We start from the raw sequence: 26,922 nt of genomic DNA, 5'->3' as shown, positions 1-26,922 counted from the left end.
AGCTTGTGTTGAAGCTAGGACGTTGAAGGATCATGCGTACGTGTCGATCGGTACGTGACTTTACACTCGTACGTCGTACTCGTACTCGTGTGTGATTAAAAATCTCACGTATTTTACCTCGGACTGCTGCACTGTCGGGAAACTTTCATTGAAAAAATGCCACTTTTTGAGGGTCTCAGCGTTGGGGTAGAGAAGACAGCTGCTATCTTTGACATAGGTGCTGCATATACAAAGTGAGATTTTGATATATTTTGTATTCTGATGTTAAGAAACTTGAATATATGTGTTTTGGGAGTGGGACTGCATTGACTCTGTCTCAGTCAGACTCAGACTGACGATTGACGGTGATCGGAACAACCGCCGCGCCGGGCTATGCCGCGACGGACGGCTCGCGTCGATGCCTCATCGACGCGGTCGACTCTAGCTCTCGCCGATAAATGGGCGTGTCTATTGCCTTGGGAATAAACTGAGTTAAGCCTAGATCTAGTTCTAAGCTTGTAACCGATTCCATTCGATTTCACCACAATCGGCAATCACTTGCCGATCTTCGATCATGCCCCTTGGCTTGAAGGAAAAAATCGAAAATAAAAAATCGGCGTAGATCTGGTTACAGTGCGTGATCGCTCAGAACATATTTCAAGATTGTTTTTGAGGTGCTAGCTATTTACAGGTCGCATTATTCAGGGAGAAAGTCGCGGTATTATCTATGGCAATGTTTAAGGGGATAGATATCTTCTCTTCCAACTCATGGTGATAGCGGATGCCGCCGTGAACTTTGAAAGGTCGTATTACCGACGGAGCTCACTGCGTTACTCTCTTACATCGTTTATGATTATATACATTTTATTTTCAACCTCGTGGTGATAGCGGATGCCGCCGTGAACTTTGAAAGGTCGTATTACCGACGGAGCTCACTGCGCTACTCTCTTACCCCCTTTATAATGATATAAATCTTCTCTTCAACCTCGTGGTGATAGCGGACACCGCCATTAACTTTTAAAGACTGTACTATTGACGGAGCTTATTGCGTTGCTCTCTTACATCGTTTATGATGATATTCATTTTATTTTCAACCTCGTGGTGATAGCGGAAGCCGCCGTGAACTTTGAAAGGTCGTATTACCGACGGAGCTCACTACGCTACTCTCTTACATCGTTTATAATGATATAAATCTTCTCTTCAACCTCGTGGTGATAGCGGACCCCGCCAGAAACTTTTAAAGACTGTACTATTGACGGAGCTTATTGCGTTACTCTCTTACATCATTTATGATGATATTCATTTTATTTTCAACCTCGTGGTGATAGCGGAAGCCGCCGTGAACTTTGTAAGGTCGTATTACCGACGGAGCTCACTGCGCTACTCTCTTACATCGTTTATAATGATATAAATCTTCTCTTCAACCTCGTGGTGATAGCGGACCCCGCCAGAAACTTTTAAAGACTGTACTATTGACGGAGCTTATTGCGTTACTCTCTTACATCGTTTATGATGATATACATTTTATTTTCAACCTCGTGGTGATAGCGGATGCCGCCGTGAACTTTGAAAGGTCGTACTATTGACGGAGCTCATTGCGTTACTCTCTTACATCGTTTATGATGATTTACATTTTATTTTCAACCTCGTGGTGATAGCGGACCCCGCCGTGAACTTTTAAAGATCGTACTATTGACGGAGCTTATTGCGTTGCTCTCTTACATCGTTTATGATGATATTCATTTTATTTTCAACCTCGTGGTGATAGCGGAAGCCGCCGTGAACTTTGAAAGGTCGTATTACCGACGGAGCTCACTGCGCTACTCTCTTACATCGTTTATAATGATATAAATCTTCTCTTCAACCTCGTGGTGATAGCGGACCCCGCCAGAAACTTTTAAAGACTGTACTATTGACGGAGCTTATTGCGTTACTCTCTTACATCATTTATGATGATATTCATTTTATTTTCAACCTCGTGGTGATAGCGGATGCCGCCGTGAACTTTGAAAGGTCGTATTACCGACGGAGCTCACTGCGCTACTCTCTTACATCGTTTATAATGATATAAATCTTCTCTTCAACCTCGTGGTGATAGCGGACCCCGCCAGAAACTTTTAAAGACTGTACTATTGACGGAGCTTATTGCGTTACTCTCTTACATCGTTTATGATGATATACATTTTATTTTCAACCTCGTGGTGATAGCGGATGCCGCCGTGAACTTTGAAAGGTCGTACTATTGACGGAGCTCATTGCGTTACTCTCTTACATCGTTTATGATGATTTACATTTTATTTTCAACCTCGTGGTGATAGCGGACCCCGCCGTGAACTTTTAAAGATCGTGCTACTGACGGAGCTTATTGCGTTACTCTCTTACATCGTTTATGATGATATACATTTTATTTTCAACCTCGTGGTGATAGCGGATGCCGCCGTGAACTTTGAAAGGTCGTACTATTGACGGAGCTCATTGCGTTACTCTCTTACATCGTTTATGATGATTTACATTTTATTTTCAACCTCGTGGTGATAGCGGACCCCGCCGTGAACTTTGAAAGGTCGTACTATTGACGGAGCTCATTGCGTTACTCTCTTACATCGTTTATGATGATTTACATTTTATTTTCAACCTCGTGGTGATAGCGGACCCCGCCGTGAACTTTTAAAGATCGTGCTACTGACGGAGCTTATTGCGTTACTCTCTTACATCGTTTATGATGATATTCATTTTATTTTCAACCTCGTGGTGATAGCGGAAGCCGCCGTGAACTTTGAAAGGTCGTATTACCGACGGAGCTCACTGCGCTACTCTCTTACATCGTTTATAATGATATAAATCTTCTCTTCAACCTCGTGGTGATAGCGGACCCCGCCAGAAACTTTTAAAGACTGTACTATTGACGGAGCTTATTGCGTTACTCTCTTACATCGTTTATGATGATATACATTTTATTTTCAACCTCGTGGTGATAGCGGATGCCGCCGTGAACTTTGAAAGGTCGTACTATTGACGGAGCTCATTGCGTTACTCTCTTACATCGTTTATGATGATTTACATTTTATTTTCAACCTCGTGGTGATAGCGGACCCCGCCGTGAACGTTTAAAGATCGTGCTACTGACGGAGCTTATTGCGTTACTCTCTTACATCGTTTATGATGATATACATTTTATTTTCAACCTCGTGGTGATAGCGGATGCCGCCGTGAACTTTGAAAGGTCGTATTACCGACGGAGCTCATTTCGTTACTCTCTTACATCGTTTATGATGATTTACATTTTATTTTCAACCTCGTGGTGATAGCGGACCCCGCCGTGAACTTTGAAAGGTCGTACTATTGACGGAGCTCATTGCGTTACTCTCTTACATCGTTTATGATGATTTACATTTTATTTTCAACCTCGTGGTGATGGCGGACCCCGCCGTGAACTTTTAAAGATCGTGCTACTGACGGAGCTTATTGCGTTACTCTCTTACAACGTTTATGATGATATTCATTTTATTTTCAACCTCGTGGTGATAGCGGACCCCGCCGTGAACTTTGAAAGGTCGTACTATTGACGGAGCTCATTGCGTTACTCTCTTACATCGTTTATGATGATTTACATTTTATTTTCAACCTCGTGGTGATAGCGGACCCCGCCGTGAACTTTTAAAGATCGTGCTACTGACGGAGCTTATTGCGTTACTCTTACATCGTTTATGATGATATTCATTTTATTTTCAACCTCGTGGTGATAGCGGAAGCCGCCGTGAACTTTGAAAGGTCGTATTACCGACGGAGCTCACTGCGCTACTCTCTTACCCCCTTTATGATGATAGACATCTTCTCTTCAACCTCGTGGTGATAGCGGACCCCGCCGTGAACTTCAAATTGATTTGAAAACGCTAGCTACCCAAAACATTTTAATAACATATTTCAAATCATCGTGCGTGCTTGCGTCGTCTACTTCATTTTAATTGCACTTGCGACTTTAAGATGATGCGTCGTAAGAGATCATTCCAATAATTCTAAATCGCTAGCACCTAAAAATACTTCTAAAAGATGTCCCGCCGATCGTTCATTAACCTGTGATCTATGAGAAATATTTTCATTTTATTTTCCTTTGCGCCTTTGCTCGGAAGATGCGTCTTTCGTTTATCTTTCTAATAAAAATCACTCGGTTTATTTTAAAGCAATAACACCTCAAAACCCCTGGCTTTAAAACATGTTCCAAACGATCGCGCATGTTGGCGACTTCCATTCCAATGCATTCGTCTTTGTGACTTTGTCAGGAAGATGCGCGCGACCGCGAACAACATTTTGATGTATTCCTTTGTTTTTAAACATCGCCGATTCGATTTTCGATTCGATTTCGATTTTAGAAGCTTAACTGCCGATCCGATTTTCGATCTGATTTTTGATCCGATTTACAACATTATCTAGTTCTATGTCAAATGAAGTTGGAGACAGTGTTCTCCTTCTTCTTCTGGAAACAGTATTACCAGTAGAGGCGCACGGCCAATATTGGAGACTGTCTCCAATGTGGGAGATTATCTCCAATATCAGAGACTTTTGTAAAGAATTTGGGTATCCAATTTCAGAGACAGTCTCCAGTTTTGGATACCAATTTCCTTTGTTTACATTTGCTGCAAAAGGATTACCTTGGCGGCAAATAAAAATGTGATTAGCAGATTCCTCATGAAAAATTACCCCTTTTCACCGTCTACTTTAAAAATTCACCATCTACTTTTGTTTTGATAAGGATTTTTGTTGTCAATCACACACAAAACAAATGGGCTTCTGACCTCAGTGAGACAAAATTTTGGGTGGAAAAAATCATGCTTTTGTTGGTGTTGTTTCTTTTGTCCTTTTGCAAAGCAAGTCTCCAATGTGGGAGATTGTCTCCCCTATTGGAGAGAGTCTCCCATATTGGCCGTGCGCCTCTACTGATTACAGTCCACCGTCTGCACGTCTGGTGACTGGTGTATACTATTATTACCGGTACTATTGTCGTATGGTGAGACTACCAGTAGGTATGTGACAAAAAAAATGAAAATCATCAAATATGAATAAATTTGGTATCACTTGAAAGCTCTTAAAAAGACCTTTAAAATGATACCAAGAACTTTAATTTTCATCAAGAAATTATAATGTTATTCCAGTTTAAGTCGCACATATTCATCCAAATTTGTGGTCATTGTCTTAATGTAAAGTCAATGGAGTACAGCACCGATTTTTGTGACCATTTTGTGACCATTTTGAACCCAAGTCTTCAACAGGCTCTAACTTCTTTGTTTTTTAGCCCTATGAAGTAATTTAGGTATCAATGAAAAGGTGAGAGAAGGCTCAATTGATGTGCATCAATTCATCTTGTAATCTTTCTTATTCTGTTTAAAATAATTTCTTCTAATTAATTCTAATTAATTATGCAAACAGAAAATCACAATTACTCGCCTCTTTATTTTGCCAAATGAAGGTGATTATGATAGATAATTAATATAATTTAGTTGGCATCAAAACATCATCATGTAGATAATTTCCTAATAAATTTGTCTAAAGTATTGTTTTTGTAATTTCTAATGTATTTCATTGTTTTTCTGATATAAATTACAAGCTCTTTTTCAACTTAGTATTGTAATTTTGTATGTACGGGGGTCCTTTTTTACATATAAAAAATTTCTTTTGTACTTTGTATGACCAAATAAAAATATGTGTGTTTTTTTCTGATGTATTTGATTGTTTCACCAATTCCTTATGTATTCTATTGTTTCAACAATTTGTTATAATATGTAGCTTTTGATTTGAGAGACAATGGACATGTGATTACATTTTTTTAGAAGGAATGAGCAGCTGAGTGTAAAATATGTATGTAGAATTGTATGCAATTTATTTCAAGTATCAAGAAGGACGAAAATGAAGTTTTAATATATTCTATCAGTTGTCAATTTCTTAGATTTGTATACATACATTGTATTACAAAGGCCCTGTTTGAGCTCTCTTTTTAAAGAAAAATAAATTCAAATTATTAGTCGAAGCCAAAAGAAAAGGAAAAGAGTGGTCTATTTCTTTTAAAACAAAACAAAAAACAACCAGTAAAAATATATAACAAAGCTTTAAACAACAACAAAACAGACATCAAAGCTCCAAACAAGCACTAAAAACAAGAGAAACAAAAGTGACACAAAAACTTGTACCAATCCCATCCCCATTTTCCAATTCAAAACACAACCCCCACCTGCACCCCTAAAAAAAGAAAAGTGAATAAAAAAATAAATAGTACAATTAATAATAAAGAAAACATAAATACAGGAGTTAGACCCATCTGGAAATGAAATATCCTTTCCTCTGAGTTTTCATGTATTTTCTCATAAGAGTGAAAAAATTACAACAACAAAAAATAAACAACATCTAGTTCGTGCATTTTAATAAAAAAATCACATTTAAGATATTCTCCTTTCAAAAGCAAATCCAGTCTCCAAATATTGAAATATGACCAAAAAAAAATATTTAAAAAATATATAAAAAAAGAAACTAAAAAATAAACATAATTTTTGCATTTTAATTAAAAAGTCAACATTTATGATATTCCCCTTTCAAAAGCAAATCCAGTCTCAAAATAATGAAACATGATTGAAAAGTTTCAAAATATTTTTTTTTCTACAAAAGAAAAAAAAAAACACTATAGATTTTGCATTTTAATTTAATAAGTCAACATTAATATTCCACTTCCAAAATAATCCAGTTTCCAAATGATAAAACATGATTGAACAATCAAAGTAAAACATGTTCATGTTGACTCTATAACCTTAGGAGGAAAGAATGTTTTTGTGACAAAATGTATATATTTAAATCAATATTAAATCAATTAAATCAATATCAGAATAACAATCTACGGTATAATGACAGACGTTTTCAGAAAAAGGCACAATATTATCAAGTGAACAATTTAGATCCAGTTCAATCCAGCATGAACGACTCACTATCGACCACTCCCGTCACCAAGCCCTCCGCATCGGGTACCGGTAGCTTGACTGCCGAAAGACCGTCGGGAGCCCACCGCATCGGGCAGCTCGACTGCTGAGAGACCGGCTGTGACAAGGGTAGCTCGCTTCGCTTATATCTGGACTGCTCCACGATAGAATCTTTTGATTTGACATTTTTTGTAGATTTGAATATATTCTAAAACAATTTAGATACATAATTGGATCGTAGTTCTACTTACCATAAAAAAATTTCGATCATTTGCGCATCCAAAAATTTGATGAACTTTCAAGCTCCGATATCCACACTTCACAGGCGAGTATCCACATTGAAACTTATATGTACAGAAAGAGCACATTTTCAACTGTCTGTATCAAGGCACGAGATTGCATCAACTATGTGCGCATGTGCATGAAACCCCATTTTCGATGAGCCGCCCAGACAGAGGCGATGCCACTTGCAGCAAAACCCGCGCGAAAACCGTGCAGCCAAAACCAGCGCTCGCGATGCGCCCGTATTCGCACATACCTACTACCAGTACCACATATCGACCACCTCTTTTGAAACCGACCACCTTGCGCGCGTTAAAATTATTGCGTATTACAAACGATACGCGCGGGAGAGTAGGCGCAGTGTCCATAGAAACAGTATGAATCGATTTTACGAGAAAAAAGGAAGGAACAAAAAGTAAAAATTTACTAGAATTAATCAAAATTGTATTGACCAGACCCAAACCCCGCTGAAAAACCAAGAAATCCGATAGGAAACCGCTTAAGAACAAATACCCGTCGTCAATCGTCGAATCATGTGCCGGAGCTCGCAGTGGAAGTAGTGAGACGATCATTTAGCATGTTGACATCATAGAACTGATTTGGAAGAGTAAAAATATTTCGCCACCGCGACAAGAATCGGCCGTAAACTTAATGTATCGCGGGTGGTCGGTTTCAAAAGACGGGTGCAAATAAGCAAATGTAAAATCGTCGTATTCGTTGTTCGTCGATATGTACGCGGATTGAATCGGAGTCGCCGAGCGAAACATGGGAATCTGATCTGCTCAATTTTCTGCACAAATGAGACGAAAACTGGGTACAATTGATGAATATTTTCGCAGATACGATGCTTAGAAGATTAGGTGGTCGATAAGGGGTACTTTCAACCATACTGGGAGTGGGATAACGCATTGTCGTGTTGAGATAACTTTTTATTTTTAGCATGTTTAGGGAGCCATTTTGAAAAAAAAAATGAGAGCCATTTTCATTTTACCAGAGCCATTTTCACTTCAGTTTTCGAGAGCCATTTTTTTTTCATGATTCAGATTCAGGCTTCAGCGCATGGTTTCGCATCGCAGTTTGTCCTAGCCAGGCGGCTTCTAGAGAGTAAAAATCATTTACTAACGTAAGGTTACTCTCATACGAAGCCAGGGCTTCTATCTCATAGACCCACACAAAGGAAGCCAAAACCTGAAACTTTCACCCCCGAGATTTCTACTTTCCTTCTAAAAGATCTAGACCTAAATCATGTTCATGGGATAAAACTTCATTTCCGACATTTCTACGCTCTCGTTGTTATCTTTAAACAAGAATTCATTTTAAAAAAATGAAAAAATATTGTGAAAAGACGGAAGAGACTTGCCCGATGTTTACGCCGCCATCTTGTTTCTTATTGTACTTCCCCAACGTTACGGACGCTCCTAGCCAATCAAGTGCCATTACCATTGCTGTTAATTCGGCTCTCATTATACTTACAGAATTTAATCTATAGAATCTTTTAATATCCAGTTCTGGTATATAAAAAGCAGAGCCGGTTCTCTTGTCTTCTTGTTTTGATCCATCAGTGTAGAAATTTAAGTAACCTTTCCATCTTGTATATATCCTTTCTGAGACACAGTTTTTCATATCTTGTACTAAGTTACGTTGTTTATTGATAATCTTATGGATATAGTAAGAAATATTAGGTATTTCATATGACCAAAAAGGTTCTCGTAATATTCTTTGGCTTAGTTGTTCAATTTGGATCTCTTCATTTGGCTTACATGCTCTGACTACAAAGGGTCCACGACCTGATTTCCAAGTAAATTGATCAATATACCAGGAAGGTTCAATAATTTCTAAAGTAGGATGATGACTATCTCTGTTTGTTAAAAGATAAAACATGTATTTGTCAACAGACAGTTCTCTTCTTAGTTGTAAAGGTCTTTCACCACATTCTACCTGTAGTGCTTCAACGGCAGGGTAATATACTGCACCAGTTATTATTTTCAGTGACTGATATTGGACTGAATCTAATTCTTGTTTTAGCGAAAGGCTAGCCGAGTCGTATAACTCACATCCGTAGTCTAATATGGATCTAATAAGACCTTTGTATATTATATAAAAAATTGTTTTATTATTCCCCCAACTTGTTCCTGCTATACACTGTAACAAATTGATTCTTTTTGAACATTTGAGTTTTATATAATCGATGTGCTTTTTCCAGGTGAGTTTCACATCAAACCAAATACCCAGAAACTTATATTCTTTGTATTGTGGTATAGAGTTATCTTTAACCTTAATATTTACCTCTATATGCTGCCTATTGGTAAAAATCATAACAGCAGACTTTTGAGGAGAAATAATCATACTCCAGGTTGAGCACCACTGTTCAATTTCTTTTATAGCTTTCTGCATTTTCTTTTGTAAAAAGTCAAGATTTCTGCCTGAGCACCATACGGCAATATCATCGGCATACATAGAGATTTTTACAGATTTTTCTATCAGTTTTAGATCATTCAACATTAAATTGAACAAAATTGGACTAATAACACTACCTTGGGGCGTTCCATTTTCCAGAACAAATTGTGAAGATAACTGGCCATTAATTTTTACCTTGCAATATCGATCTTGTAAAAATGAATTAATCCACTGTTACATTTTTCCTTTTATACCAGCTTGATGACATTTAAATACTATTCCCTTTCTCCATTTATAAAAGGTCGTATGCCTTTTCAAGGTCAATGAAAATAACTAGTACATACTCCTTGTTAGCTAATCCTTTCTGTATGTCCGTTTCTAATCTAAGGAGCTGATCTAAAGAACTTCTATTTTTTCTAAATCCTGCCTGTGTTGGTGTCAGGATACTGCATCGCTCCATGAACCATACAAGTCTATTTTAACCATTCTTTCCATCAGTTTGGAGAAAGTTGATGTCAAGGAAATAGGTCGATATGAAGAAGGGTTTGTTGGGTCTTTACCTGGTTTAAGTACAGGGATCTGGGTAGAATAATGCCAATCTGAGGGTAGAATTGAGGATTTCCAAATATTGTTTACTAAAACTAATATGAACTGAAGAGCTATTTTCGGTAGGTGTTGTATCATAATTGATTTGATACCATCTATTCCTGCTGCAGAATTTTTAATTTCTTTAACAGCGCTTGTTAATTCATCTATGTAAATTCATCATCAAGAGGTGATTCAGAAGAGCAGCTTTCTTTGATCGTATTTTGTATTTAATTTTCAAATGAATTTCTTCTAATAATCTCGTCATTGTCTAATCGATTGTCTATCGTTTTTAAAAGCCTTAGCAACCAATTCTGCCTTTTCTTGAGCATTAGCTACTGGTGTATTGTTTTCTGTTAATAAATTGGGAAATATATGTTTTGAGACAGAACCATTTTGTAGTCCTTTTACCATTTCCCATACTTTTCCTAAGTTGGATTTTCTCCTCAAAGACTGACAGTAATTTAACCAGTATTCCTTTTGTGTTCGTCTCTTTATTTTTGGGGCATATGCTTTCTTTTTCCTATACATTTCCAAGTCCTCCTTTCTAAAATGTCTATTTAATCGATTTCTATATTTATTTATTTCTTTAATTGCTTCTTAGTATTCTAGTGTCCACCAAGGAACTGGGTTTTTGGCTTTTCGATTTTGGCCCGCTTTGCGAAGGGTTTCTTCTGCCACTTCGTTAATTATCTGCAAAATCAAATTGTATTTATCTTGAATATTCTGATCGTGTGAAAATTGTAATATCTTTATTTTACTAAATTTATGTTTCATTTTTTCCCGATATATTTCCCAGTTTACATGCTTGAAGGACCAATTCTTTTCATGAGGATTGATATTATGATCTACATATTCTATTTCGTGCAGTGAGCACTTGATGACATTGTGATCACTCCCGTAATTTTCTAGCACGTTCCATTTTAGTTTGCTGGCAATTTCCTTCGAAGCAATTGTTAAGTCTAGGCAAGACCTTGTCCCTGTATGGATGTCCATTCTTGTAGGTGTCCCATCATTCAATACTACTAAATCATAATTTGTTATAAAGTTTTCAACTAATGTCCCATTACTATCTCACTTTATGCTACCCCACAGAGGGTTGTGTGAATTGAAATCACCTGTAATTATTATGTTTTTTGAACAATTTTCAATCAAATCTTCTAAATCGCGCAATTCTATCTTTTGACAGGGATTATAATAATTGATTAATGAAATGACCTTGTCATAAGTGAAAATGTCAATTCTTTGATATTCCTTGATTTGAGGGAAATTAACTTCTTTGAAAGTAACTGTTTGTTGCACATATATTGCAATTCCTCCTCTTCCTCCTTGGCCTCTATTTTCTATTACTGGGATGAAATCTGGAATTGCTAATATATTGAAATCAGTGAACCATGTTTCTTGTAAACATATCAAGGCAGGGAGTGAGTTTGATTCTACACTTTCTATTAGCTCTTTGTAAAAGTTGGCTCACTCACCAATACATAGACTGATGAGCTTGGAGGCCCGTACGTACAGACAACGTATAAGCAGTAACGTTAGATCTAACATTCGGCGGAAACCCGATTTTCAGATTGTTTTTTTGTACATAAAATGTCACATTATAAAAAAAATAAATGACATCAAATTTATGAAAAAATATATAAAATTCAGAAATATTGTACCTTAGACCGCAGTTACCTTTCAAATGATGATCAAAACATACTCATCTTCGATCCTTTCGTTGGCCAACGTAAGATGCCATCTTGGATGACGTCATCATCATTACAGACGTATTTACCAGTCGCTATATATCACGATTTTTGCCAATGCATTGCGCTTGTAGATGTGCGTGCGTTCGGAACTTGTCACTCGCATTGATTCTGATCGGAAAGCCTTGATAAAAGCACAACTCGTTGAACGTAGAGGGCAGCAACACACGGTTGCCATTTTTCCTCTCCGGCAGAAAAATTCAAAAAATAAGGAATAAATCATCGGTAACGTATATTTTCTTGCAATATTTATAGTATCAAAAGAAAGATTAGAGTCTAACGAAAATAGTGGGCCTTCGTTCAAGATAAAACAATGTCATTTAGAATGTAAAAAAAATAAAATATATAGACAAAACCCGGTCGCCCGAATTGGAAGAAATGATTACACATGCAGGCTCGCACTAACACACTACTGTCGGTGAATGGGGATGATAGTAAAATGTCAGAAATTGTTGAATAAATCCCCAGAAACAACGGTTATTCCTGTCTAGATTTTGTGGTACCATGACGCACATGTGTTTCTTAACAATGACGCACCTTTACTTAATACAATGACCCTGCCAAGAAAGAAAAAAGTGACGCACCAGTTCAAGATTTTGACCAACCATGACCGTCTCCCTGACGCACCTTCGTCAGAGTAAAATGTCAGATTCGATTTTAAAAATTAAAAATAACGAAAGGTATATGAAATATATTTTAACTCGTTAGCTCCTCAAAACAATTTTAAAACATGTCCTGATAGATCGCCAACTAATCTGAGATGTTACCAACTTCAATTCTGTTTTATTTTCCTTTCCGATGTTGTTGGAATAATTCGTCAATTATATTTCTTCTGGGAGAACGGGAGTTCATAACGAAAGATATTTAAAATATATTTTAACACGTTAGCCGTTCAAAACAATTTAAAAACATGTCCTGATAGATCGCCAACTAATCTAAGATGTTTCCAACTTCTGTTTTGTTTTATTTACGTTTCCAACATTTTCGAGAAAATGCGTCTTTAATATTTATGAACGGAAAAAAAGGAGTAATAACGAAAGGTATATGAAATATATTTTAACTCATTAGCTCCTCAAAACAATTTTAAAACATGTCCTGATAGATTGCCAACTAATCTGAGATGTTACCAACTTCAATTCTGTTTTATTTTCCTCTCCGATGTTGTTGTAATAATTTGTCAATTATATTTCTTCTGGGAGAACGGGAGTTCATAATGAAAGATATATAAAATATATAAAATATTTTAACTAGTTAGCCGTTCAAAACAATTTTAAAAAATGCTCTGATAGATCGCCAACTTATCTCAGATGTTTCCAACTTCTGTTTTGTTTTATTTACGTTTCCAACATTTTCGAGAAAATGCGTCTGTAATATTTCTTAACAGAGAAAAAGGGGTCATAACGAAAGGTATATGAAATATATTTTAACTCGTTAGCTCCTCAAAACAATTTTAAAACATGTCCTGATAGATCGCCAACTAATCTGAGATGTTACCTACTTCAATTCTGTTTTATTTTCCTTTCCGACGTTGTTGGAATAATTTGTCAATTATATTTCTTCTGGGAGAACGGGAGTTCATAACGAAAGATATATAAAATATATTTTAACTTGTTAGCCGTTCAAAACAATTTTAAAACATGTCCTGATAGATCGCCAACTAATCTAAGATGTTTCCAACTTCTATTTTGTTTTATCTACGTTCCTAACATTTTCGAGAAAATGCGTCTTTAATATTTCTTAGAAAGTCAAAAGGGGCCTAAGCTTTCGATCCTAGCAGAATCTTCGTCGGAGGCAAAATGACAAACATGTAAAGTGGAACAACCATAATATAGACCACAGACAAGCTAAAGCAACACTAGAAACAAGGAGACAAAAGGGGCATTAGTGAGAAGAAAAGACCAATCAAGTTAGTGAAGGGGATGAAAGAAAAGAAGTAGGCAGACACAAAGGGAAGTTAGTGTAAGGCCAGTAAACGGAGAAAAAGAGGTCATAACGAAAGGTACATGAAATATATTTTAACTCGTTAGCTCCTCAAAACAATTTTAAAACATGTCCTGACACATCAACTAATCTGAGATGATACCAACTTCAACTCTGTTTTATTTTCCTTTCCGACGTTGTTGGAATAATTCGTCAATTATATTTCTTCTGGGAGAACTGGAGTTCATAACGAAAGATATATAAAATATATTGTAATTTTTGTATCACTGAGGCATCATGACGCACCCAGGTAAAATGACTGACATTGACGAACCCCAATCCTCAAACTGTGACGGACCAAATATTTCCATGACGGTACCCTGCGTCACTAATTTGTTGGTAAATGACCCTACCATGACGCACCATTCCCGGGGGTCGGGGGTGCATCTTACAATTGATAGGTGCATTATTAAATCTAATTATTAAATTATTTAATTTATTGTTGTTCATTTACATGTACTTAACTTATGTATAGTTGATTATGTAGAACTCTAGATCTAGATGTTTATCATTATTGTTTGTATCACGTATCGTAGTCTATATTAAATTAACTGGACGTTCTAACTTGTACAATTTTGTCTATCAAATTGAATAGGGTGAAGTTTATCAAATTTGAACAGAATTTTTATTCGGAGGAATTCTTGTCACAATTACTTTTTGATAAAAACTCACTTGAAAATTATTTTATGAAATATTGAATGTATCACGGCCTGACTGCTAACATCAACATGTCAACTGTTTCTCAAGCTAAGCTATGCCTACCCAAGCACATCCACTGAACATGGCACAGCTCTCAGTCAATCATCACTGCAACACACAGCTCAGTCAATCATCACCGCAACACAGGCGGGTATGAAACTCCATTAGCGCCAATACATGTATACACTCAGACATTGACTGTTACCAAAAATCCCCACTGAAAATCCTAATTTCGGTCTTAAAATTGCTTGATCTGCACCATATTTCCAAAACACCAAGTGGCTTAGTTCAGATTTAAGAAGTTGAGTCTCCGAAAAATACTAATAACATTAAAAAAAACTGAATTTCTTCATTTCATGCAAATTTAGGATATCTGCAAAACTAATCTAGTAAAAAAGGATTTTTTTTTTACTATCAAAGTTATACGGCAAGGCCTGGTGCCGGTGCCATGCAGCATTTTGAAAAATAGTACCCCGGATATCGAGAGTTTGAAACTCGATACGCATTTTTCTGAAGCAATGCGCCCGTGATTCTAAAAAATCCACTCAGTTACAAGTACGAACGCGACGATGCATGAAAGAAAAAAACTGCAGCTGCTCTGGCCTGGCTGTCTGACTACTATGCAGTCGTTATTGGAGACTGGACGGGCGCGGACGGGAGCGATTTTCATGTTGGGAGTCGCTCGGTAATTGGCAGTTTTAGGCAGTTGCGAGAGCATGTGGGCGGAATCGGTCATCGCTCCTGTCTATTTTCAACAAGGACCTCCCTCATCACTGCTCTCAAAAACCCGGACAATCAACTATTTTCTTTTTTTACTTGGCCTTACATGTCAATTTATGTCTGACACAATTATTCATTTTGTTAATTAATTTGCTGTTCATCATATTTTTCTTGTCTGTTTTCCTCATCAGAGTGGGTTTTGCTGGTGAAACCAGTCCAAGAGCAACGATACCAAGTAAAATCAAACTCTCCAAGACAGATAAGATTGTCCATATCTGGGACTACACCAATACAGAAGAGCTGTATGATGCATTAGTAGAATTTCTTCACCATATATACTTTAGGTGACTTGATTTATTTTTAATTCAAAGAATGTAAAAAGATGAATTTCAAATTTTCATACATTATGCATGCACATATTGCCAAAATATATGTTCAATGTACCTGGGAGGTGTTTCACAAATATATACATGTACAGTAAGTGTGACTTAGGATCGCACTTAAAGGAAAATGAAACCTTTGAAACAAGATAGCTTGTGTGAAAACAGAAAAATCAAAGAAACAGATCAACAAAATTTTGAGAAAAATCAGACAAATAATGAGAAAGTTATGAGCAATTGAATATTGCGATCACTAATGCTATGGAGATCCTCACATTGGCAATGCGACAAAGATGTATGATGTCACTTGTGAACAACTCTCCCCATTACTTTAGTATATATTTCACTTAAACTGCCTCTTTCATCACATCTATCAGTAGATCATGTGTTCTTTTTATAGGAGGGCATGTAATACAGATTTTTAAAGAATTTATCATGGATAAAGAGTTTGTATCACCATAAGAAAAAGCAAAAAGAAACATTTTTGGGGTAATTTCTAGTCTATCAAAGGGAAAGTTGTTCACATGTGACATCACACATACTTGTCGCATTGCCAATGGGGGATCTCCATGGCATTAGTGATTGCAATATTTGAATGCTCATAACTTTCTCATTATTTGTCTGATTTTTCTCAAACTTTCTTTGTTCTTATTCTTTGATTTTCTTTTTTACCTTTCCAATTGGGTGCGGAATAAAAGGCGTCACCGCATTGGTCAAATCATCCTAGATGAGGATGCGTACTACCGTGTATTAATAAGATTACCTATCATGTGTGCATTGGCATTTGAGCTTGCTTCTTAAGTCATACCTAATTGTTTGTGAAACACCCCCTGAACAGTTAAATTTTTAGTCTTTAGACAAATAGAAATTTCCTATTTTCAAATTTTTTAAAATTTCATAATTTTTCATGTAGGGATAAACTCATAAATGATAATTATAAATCGCCTATCTTGTTACCATTTCTATGTACATAATAATTTGTATGTACCTTGTTTTTTAATGTGTAGGGCTTTTGTATCAATTATCCTTTTTTTCTCTCTCTCTACAAAATACTGATATTTCACTATGATGGAATTGATAAAGACATGACAAATAAAATATATTACCCTTAAGCAAAAATGGCATTTCTTATCAATGAAAAGTTTTGGAGTAATGTGAGTTGGTAGAAATTTCCCTTCCGTTAATGACCAACTTCTTTGACTAAAAATGAGCTTTCTAGTCATGCATTAGTGAGCATGCACCAAAGGCAAAATCGTCATTTCTCAATATTCACTATAGCCACTTAAGAAATTAAGTTGTCAACTTCTTTTCTGTGAATGTTTAGTGTGGTTCAATGAACACAACTTGAAGGGAAATTTCTAATATTCTGCCTTTTTAAATTTGGTATTGAAATGCTAAACTTAACTCTTGTGGTGGTATGAACAATTTCTACTTTAATGTGTTCTCCTTGCTCAGGAATGACTTGATGAGTAAATTTCATGTTAACACAGAAGTTAGTCTTTCCAAGAAGAAACACTTCTGCTGAATCATTTTGCTTGAAACTTTTTATAGATTTAATATGTTTATCAGGAGGGACTCTCTTTTTGTTCAGTTTATGATTTGGTTGATTATATCTAATTTATTCTTAAATTTCCTCTCCTTCCACTTTAGATATTTTCAGAGTTTGATATCAGATATGAGAAATATGTGTTTCAAATGGAAACTTAATGTTGATGAGAATATTAGATGGCCTTGAGTGGGATGCGAAGAAGTATTGTACAAGCTAAAGAACAATATTGGATGAGTCAGAGACAAATCCAATATTGTTCTTCAGCAAGTAACAATATTTCTACGCATCCCACAAAAATTGGTCATCCAATATTATTATTATTATTTAGATACCCCCACAAATCTAAACATTAAGTAATGAAGCAAACAAACAAAAATGTTTTTAGTAACCATCATATATGGCAATCCTGTAAATCATAAGCATGGCGCCTGAGTATTGTCATTTGAAAAAAAAAGAAATCTCTGTAATAAAGTAAAGATGCGCTAGCGTATAGTGCAAGCGCATTTGAATTCAATAAATTGACGCTCCTTTACCACACCTCCTGGCAACTAATACGCAATGCAATTTTATTGTGACGTAACAATATCTTAATGTGCACGATCATTGATTAACCAATGATAAGCTTGTTGGTGGGACAAAATATTCATATTCATGGTTTTCATAGGCATGCACGTTAAAAATCAGTTTTAATATTTTGTCTCTTTGAAACAACCTCGCAAGACGTCAAAAAATATCTGCGCCTCTGAAATCCTACATCTAAATAATAATTATCAATATTATGTTCTATTTCAGGCACTTATTAGTAAATCCAAGAGACCGCCGTGTGGTTGTTTGTGAATCTGTCTTGTGCCCTACACAGTTCAGACAAACCCTTGCTAAAGTCTTTTTCAAAAGATATGAGGTATGTACTTTTCTCATTCTATTATGTCCCTGCCCATTTTTTTTTACAATTTGTTGTTCACAAATGCTGCATTTGACAACATTTCATAATCAACTAAGGAGTCATGGTGTAGCCAGATCACATTTGATAACTTTTTTTAATGTAATATTGACATGCATGAACACCATGACAGGGTACGTTCATTATAATTGGAAAGAATTTTAAAAAAATAAAAATACTCTTATAATACAAACATAAAAATGTATTCAATTTAAAAAAAAAAATGAATATTTAGATTTTGTTAGGAAACATTGCATGGTAATTTACAAGTTCTTTGACATTCCTGCTGTGTGCATTAAGTGGTCTTCACTACAGTGATGAAAAAGAAAACAAAGTTAAAGTGGTTGTCTAGGCAGCAACATAAAGTTATCATGTTATGTTACATATTGAATGAATCAAATTGAGTTTATCATGATGTTGAAATAACTTAAAACATGTAGATGTTATTTGAACTTAAATCATGAATGGTAGATATAATTCTTCTTGATACTTCAGGTGCCCTCAATATTATTTGCTCCATCACATCTCACCACACTCTTCACACTTGGGATCAATACAGCACTGGTCCTTGATGCTGGCTACAATGAAACAACTGTTCTTCCAATATCCTTTTTGACAATGTGTATTGTTTTTATATGGTGGAGTGATCAGCTACGAGATGCAGGAATCACTTCATATTCAAGCCATGAATGTAATATGAGATAAAACTCTGTATAATTGTTTTTAATTATCACCCTTAGATAAAATCCATCTTGAATTTAAAATTAGCTGATAATGAGTGCTTGCTAATAAATTTGTAACTTAGTGGTTTTGAAAACTATTGTTTTTATGACATCAATGTAATTTCAATTATTTGATGCAAGATAGATAATCAACAGACTTTAAGCTTTTAATAAAGCTTTTTTTTTTATAAAGCAGACAATATAACATTCTTGACCATATGAAGTTGTGCATAACTGATAACCTTATCGGCATAGAGTCTATGAATGTCAATTTCTCCTTGACACAATATGATTTATTCACATTTATGAAGGCTACCCAATCATCAAGGCTGTAGAGTCATTACCTCTCGGTGGCAAAGCAATCCATGAGTAAGTGAGCAACCATCTTGAGAGGAATTGCTATATTCCTCAGCTCTTTTTATCATTATTTTGTTTGGTGTCACCTGTGCCTTGGAGGTGAATAGCAAACTGCATCACTGACCTGTTGGTCTCTCTAGTTGTAACTGATTGGGGTGTAGAGGTGGACCACTACACCATGTTCCCCCTACTCTTATACGATTAGTGCAGCGGGTTTTGGGGCCTGTTGCAGAAAGAGTTGCATTTAAACGCAAGTCAAAATATCAAGCACAAGTTTCGAAGGCATGCTTTTGGATTATTAAGTTGCTTATGATTTTTAGCAGTGCGTTTGATTTAAACTCTAATATGCAACGGGCCCCTTAAAATGCAAAATCGGTGACTCTCCTCTACGTTGGGCCCCAATTTAATGTTCTGTCTGAGGTACACGATGTTTTCCTCTGTAAAATAACCTTTGATTATAATACAAGGGAGGGGTAAGTGAACACACAATGCCGGTTTCAGTCATCCGGGTCAGGGTAGGGGGGCATCGTCTCAGGGTGTACACTGCAGGGACATGATTTGTATAAAGAGGTAATTGCTAATTAGAATGTGGGTAAAAGAGAGTTCCCACAAGCAGACATGTTAGAGGACAAACAATGAAACATGTGCATCAAACCCTGATGAATCAGTGTCTTTACAGTCTAATGTACAGCCTTTCCATTATTATGCCTTCCACTGTAACATCTTCTGAAACTGCTCTATATAGTACTCAATGAGCACTGATTCAAGCACTTTATGAATTAACTGGACCATTAATATCATGGATATTTTTTTCTTTCTTTCAGGAACCTGGAAAGGCAGCTAAAGGAGACAGGGACAATTAGGGAGAATGGAGAAGAACATAAACCTTTGTCTTCTGTCATGGACAGCATTCCAGCTGATGTCTTAGAAGATATCAAAGGTAAGTAAACATAATCTGTGGAAGGACTACAAGATATCAAGAGAGTGGTGGTATTGAAATCTTGTGACATAGACATATTTGAAGGAATATATGATACATTTCACTTCTTATGATATTGTGAAAAAATGGGAGGGGCTGATATGTTTCATTTCAGATAACAAATCTGTCTCAAATTGCCATCATCAATAAAAGGTCATATAACTAAGATGTAATCCAGTTTATAAAAGTCTACTTTCTGTGAAAAAGTAATGAGTTGCATGCCAACTTTCATCACGATTTTGTGCCAAAAATAGAAATCCCGGGCATCAAAATAGCTGTTTTTTTCATGTTCAGAGTAATTGGTCTGCACTTAGAATGCATACGGAATGGCAAATTTTGTTTAAAAATCCTTCCACAGTCTTAATGGATCAACTGCTTTCCATTATCATCAATTTCTTAATCATTATGTTGAAAAAATGTAATACACAGTATGCATTTTTCGTTTGATTTTTACACCAATTACCAACCACATTGATGACTTTACAAATCATTATCAATTGTATTTGCATACAGTAAGGACGTGTTTCATGACCAATATGGAGAGAGCAACATCCATTCAACAGAGTATACTCCAGGGAGATGATAGTAAGGTAGGTGAAAACACCTAGGCTCTGTTCCATGAAGCATCTTGTCAGCAATTTTCACTGACAAAACTGCTCTCATTCAATCACATGCCAGGATTTTTAATAGCAGCTTGTAACTCCTACAAGTTGCTTCATTTATTAAATGTTTCCCTGGATCCTGTTTTGTGAAATTTGGTCCCATTAAGGGGTTAAAAGCTGGAAAAAGGATTAATGTGCAGAGAGAGAATTTGTTAATTCTGGCCTTTGCTATTTATAACAGTTTTTATGAAACAGGACTGAATATCTTGTATAGTGATTATAATGGAGACGTTCTATCATGTAGAAATCACCAAACTAGTTTAAAGAGCCCATCCAATCAGATGATTTAAAGAGCTGACTGATCTTTGCACATGAAAGTCAAGGTTTTGATTCCCAGTACAATATTTTGCCCTTTAGCACTGCAGTTTATGCTCATTGCTCTTTTGTGTTATATCTAACGAATGAAAATACTACAGGCATTATTGATACCAACGTATGCATTTTATAGACAAAATTCATTTATTGTCAAAGCTATTCATGCATTAGTTAAACCTTCAAATAAAAGTTCTTCAATTCATTTTGTGTCCTTTTCTTTCCCAGTGGCCAAGCCCTGCTGCGTCTGTTGAATACCCACTGAATGGAGGTAGAACGTTGACCATTGATGGTAAAACTAGAGAGATAGCTTGTGAAGTTCTCTTTGAAATGGATAGTGATGAACAGTCTATTGCAACGCTTGTCTTAGACTCTATACTTAAGGTTAGTCAAGTCTGGACTCTCATTAATGTTCCCCATGGAGTGGAAAAAGTACATTCATATTGTGAAGTCAAGCCAGAATTTGATGACTGGAATAATATGTACAGCTGATGCATTGTTATTTATTATGATCATTTCATTATAAAAGTGCTGATATCCCGTTTCATAAAGCTGTCTGTAAGTTAAAAGTGACTTTAAGAATGACTGGTAATCCTTTCTTGTGGTAAATGATATTCACCATTTAATGTTGGTGATTATTTAGTGCGTAAGAAGGTTCGCCAGTCGTTCTTAAAGAGTTCTCATTAGGAATCAGGAGACTTTTTTCTGACAATACGATTATAATATCTTTTTCTGCACTGCCCTCAGGTTATGTTGTGAGATACAAGCATAAAGTTATAACAGCCTACCAACAATTGAATTTATCCCTGAGATTGACCATATGAAACATCTCTCCCATCTGTTCTTGTGTCTCTGACAGTGTCCAATTGACATGCGGAAACCTCTTGCTGATAACCTAGTCTTCATTGGAGGCACTTCTCTGTTGCCAGGGTTCTCCCATCGGCTTCTTGCTGAGTTAAAGCAGCTTCTTACTAAGCCCAAGTACAAGGACTGTCTAGCCATCTCGACATTCAAAGTACATTCCCCACCAGCTCAGGCCTACTTTACAGCATGGCTAGGAGGTAATTAGGCAATCCCATGATGATGTTATAATTCTTTAACAACATTATTATCCTCCATGTGAACAAGGATAATATGTATTAATGATATGATAATGTGATGAAAATCACAATAATGGTATAACGCTCATTTTTGTCTCGCCTGCATAGCAGAGCGAGACTATACACACCGCTTTTCCTGTGGCGGCGGCTGCGACATTGAAATCTTACCCAAGGTTAAGTTTTCGAAATGTCATGTTATATGGTCCTAGTTCATGAAATTGGACATTAAGGTAATCAAGTATTACTAAACACCTTGCCTGAGTTTTAGGTCACATGACCAAGGTCAAAGGTAATTTAAGGTCAATGAACACTATGTTAGGGGATCAATATAAAATCTTCACGAAGGATAAGTTTTTAACATGTCGTCATAAAGTATATGGACCTAGTTTATGTAATTGTAAGGGTGATGTTTTATCGCTGATCATTCTGCCTGAGTTTCAGGTCACACGACCAAGATCAAAGGTCATGTAGAATCAATGAACTTTAGCCATGTTGGGGTATTTGTTAAATTGCCATCATAACTTTTAAAGTCTATGGATCTAGTTCATGGAACTTGGACATAAAATAATCCTGTGCAAGTTTCAGGTTACATGACCATGGTCAGAGCTCATTTAGGGTCAACAACAAAATCTTATCCAAGGTTAAGTTTTTGAAATATCATTACTTTGATAGTATATGGATTTAGTTCATTATACTTGGACATCAGGTATCATTGAACATCCTGTGAGTTTCAGGTCACACGAAGGTCAATGAACTTTGGCCGTGTTGGGGGTATTTGTTGAAATTCCATCATAACTAAAAGTTTATGGATGTAGTTCATTAAATGTGGACATAATAAGTATCACTGATCATCTTGCACAAGTCTTAGGTCACATGATCAAGTTCAAATGTCATTTAGAGTTAATGAACGTATAATTTTATTTTCATATGAATTGTGTTTATTGTGACTAACTAGTCATTAGTATTTACTTCAAATCTGATTCATGTATGTATATAAGAGGGACATTGGTCTGATTACATGATTCTTCACATGGTCCAGGACACAGAGCTCATTATTTCAAAATGTTTACTACTTTGTTTATTAGGCGTTGAATGAGGAAAATTTTTGAATACATGCAGTCAAGAATCCATCTAGTATATACTAAATTAGATGTATGATACCTTCTGTTTACAAGAGATATCCGCCATCATTACTATTGATATATATGTTCATTTGACAGGAGCCATATTTGGAGGTTTGGAGGTTCTGAGCTACCGGTCATTAACAAGGGATGTTTTCCTGCAGACGGAGGTTGTCCCTGACTGGTGCTCTCTGTTACCAGCTGTCACAGAAGTTGAGCAATCTGCTGCCAAGGACAAGACACCATTAAAATCACTAGGATTGCGGAAGCCACATGGTGAGGCCAAAGGCACCCCAGAGAAATGAAATTGAAGTGACACTTGTAATTCTTAAGACTGCATATGTGTTTTCTTTTGAGATGTGGCTGGCAAATCAAAAGACACCAGGACGAGGAAGGAACAGAAGATCTTGTGGTCCTTGAAATAAAAGTACAAATACTCTTTGGAACTTTTGGTTTTATACAAGTCACCTTAAGAAATCAAAGGCACAGGGAATGAATGTATAGATTGAAACTAAATTTAGCAACCCCCTGGCTAAGGAGAACCTTTCCAATATAGGTTGCATTTTCCTATTTCTGTGCAAGCTTTCTGAAGAGCAGGCTTGAAGAGCTTACCCAGAAAGACTGAAGTACAGTAGAGATTTAGATTCATATGACAACTGGAGTCATTGATCTTTTAGTATTGCATTGAGTGATAGTACCACAGTGCGTATGAAGATTCTGAGGTCTTGTTCTCCGATAAGGCTGCATTTACTTAAACTTTTGAAAGCATGCTGTCTTCGCTACAGGCACACAAAATAGTTGAAAGAATAAGGCTTGAAGAGCTTACCCAGAAAGACTGAAGTACAGTAGAGATTTAGATTCATATGACAACTGGAGTCATTTTGCTCTTGTATGGCATTGAGTGATAGTACCACAGTGAGTATGAAGATTCCAAGGTCTTGTTTTTCATGAGACTGCATTTACTTAAACTTTTTAAAGCATGATGTCTACTGTACAGGCAAGCAAAATAGTTGAAAAAATAACCAAGGTTCTGCAGGTTGTTTAAGGGATTTGACATGGTTTACAACACCAAATGCACCCTTGGGTCCTGTAAAAGCATATTGATTGATATGGACTGCTTTTTATGAGTGATTGAATTGCTGATTGTGTACTATCCATCGTTAATGATTAATTGTATGATCATTTGCTAATTCCCCATTTTACATTTGGTCTATGATCATTGTAGGTTCCTGTAGGGTGATTGTTCAATCACCTAAGGGTGGTGTATGATGATCGTTCAATCACCTAAGGGTGGTGTATGATGATCATTCAATCACCTAAGGGTGGTGTATGATGATCGTTCAATCACCTAAGGGTGGTGTATGATGATCATTCAATCACCTAAGGGTGGTGTATGATGATCGTTCAATCACCTAAGGGTGGTGTATGATGATCATTCAATCACCTAAGGGTGGTGTATGATGATCGTTCAATCACCTAAGGGTGGTGTATGATGATCATTCAATCACCTAAGGGTGGTGTATGATGATCGTTCAATCACCTAAGGGTGGTGTATGATGATCATTCAATCACCTAAGGGTGGTGTATGATGATCATTCAATCACCTAAGGGTGGTGTATGATGATCGTTCAATCACCTAAGGGTGGTGTATGATGATCGTTCAATCACCTAAGGGTGGTGTATGATGATCGTTCAATCACCTAAGGGTGGTGTATGATGATCATGTGATTTTGCACAGATTCACGATCATTGTAGGATCTATGATTAGCATGGAGTTATACAAATTTTTCAAAATCATAAGACCTTAGACACGTTATAAGGGCATGTCATAGGAGCAATATACAATCAGCACGGGGCATCACCATCGTACCATATACATGCATTCTGCGATCAGCACAGGGTTATCGTACACTCAGCGCAGGGGCATTTTACAATATTTGAATGATCTCTGTATGGCCTCTGTATGGTTTGTCTTTGGTCCTCCATCATACCCTACTCATGAAATCTGATAATGGTTGTAAATAATGTGAATGTACCCCCCTCAAAATGATATTAAGACTAATCAATCATAGCAAAATGTGAACAAAGCAGTATTAGGTAGAAAAGTGGTCTCCCAATTTACTGACCCAACTTTAAATTGTTCATAATGTTTGTTACAAGCTACTGAAATCCTGCAATTTGAGTGGCCAAGGGCAACATTTTCAAAAACTTGTGTTGTTTTGTCATTGATGACAAATTTTTTTAAACAAGGCCAGTACACAAAGCTAAGAAGCGAGTTCAATTCATATTACATAACATGTATATGCCATGGAGAGGTAATATATGACCTTGTACTCATTCGTGTTTAGTTAAAGAAGACTAATCTTGCCATTATCTCCTTACTTAGAGTTTACTATAATGTTATCCCAATTGGGACAGCTCTTTATGACTTTACCACGGGGACATTTCTTATGTTTGAGCATATACCTTTTTTTTTAACGAGAGATTATGGTGGTGAATGATGTGTATTCAAATTAAAGATTGTATTTCAGATCCATTTCTTTAGGAATGAAACTAACACATTACAAAGAATTCAAAATAAGTATATCAAATTCCCCTGGTAATTTCCATGTACTAGGGCCTCATTATATTGATGTCTGTTGTCTTACTTGTATGCCATTAAACAGCAGAATTATTAAAGATCAAGTCCACCCAAGAAAAATGTTTATTTGAATAAAAAGAGAAAAATCAAACTAGCATAACACTGAAAATTTCATCAAAATCGGATGTAAAATAAGAAATTTTGACATTTTAAAGTTTCAATTATTTTTCACAAAACAGTGATATGCACAACTGAGTGACATGCAAATGAGATAGTCGATGATGTCCCTCACTCACTATTTCTTTTGTTTGTTATTGTTGGAATTATACAATATTTCACTTTTTACAAATTTGACATAAAGGACCAACTTGACTGAACCCTATAGTATTAATGCTAATTCCACATGTTCAGGGAGGAATTTGGAGAAAATTAGAATATTTCATATAATAAAATACAAAAGAAATAGTGAGTGGATGACATCATCAGTCTCCTCATTTGCATACAGACCAGGATGTGCATATAACTGTTTTGTGAAATTAAGCGAAACTTTAAAATGTGATAACTTTCTTATTTTATATCCGATTTTGATGAAATTTTCAGTGTTATGCTTGTTGGATTTTTTCTTTTTATTCAAATCAACTTTTTGTTGGAGTGGACTGTCCTTTAAGGGATTGCTATTATCACATTAGTAAGACAACATATAATACAAAATGTACATATTTGTAAATAATGAGCATACCATTCAATATTTTACCAGCACAAGTCAAGATAGCAGAAATATTGTTAAATGAGTCAAATCACTTTTGAACAAAACAAAAAAACTGTGATCCCAAAATGAAGAAATGGAACAAAGATAAAGTATGTGTA

The 26,922-nt window shown here is 36.1% G+C and overlaps 1 protein-coding gene across 1 annotated transcript; it reads left to right on the top strand.

Annotated features, from left to right (window-relative positions):
• Positions 1–156: 156 nt before the first annotated feature.
• On the top strand, positions 157–26,922 carry LOC129265516 (actin-related protein 10-like). The gene is made up of 10 exons (XM_064101363.1): positions 157–233; positions 15,544–15,696; positions 18,074–18,182; positions 18,717–18,824; positions 19,245–19,312; positions 20,125–20,240; positions 20,793–20,869; positions 21,482–21,637; positions 22,113–22,314; positions 23,574–26,922. The coding sequence occupies exons 1-10, from the start codon at positions 157–159 to the stop codon at positions 23,777–23,779; spliced, it is 1,272 nt and encodes a 423-aa protein (XP_063957433.1). The 3' UTR covers positions 23,780–26,922.

Source organism: Lytechinus pictus, chromosome 7 (assembly GCF_037042905.1).
Source record: "Lytechinus pictus isolate F3 Inbred chromosome 7, Lp3.0, whole genome shotgun sequence".
Taxonomy (NCBI): domain Eukaryota; kingdom Metazoa; phylum Echinodermata; class Echinoidea; order Temnopleuroida; family Toxopneustidae; genus Lytechinus; species Lytechinus pictus.
The sequence above is the reverse complement of the archived record's forward strand: the minus strand, read 5'-3'. Positions and strand labels throughout refer to the sequence as shown.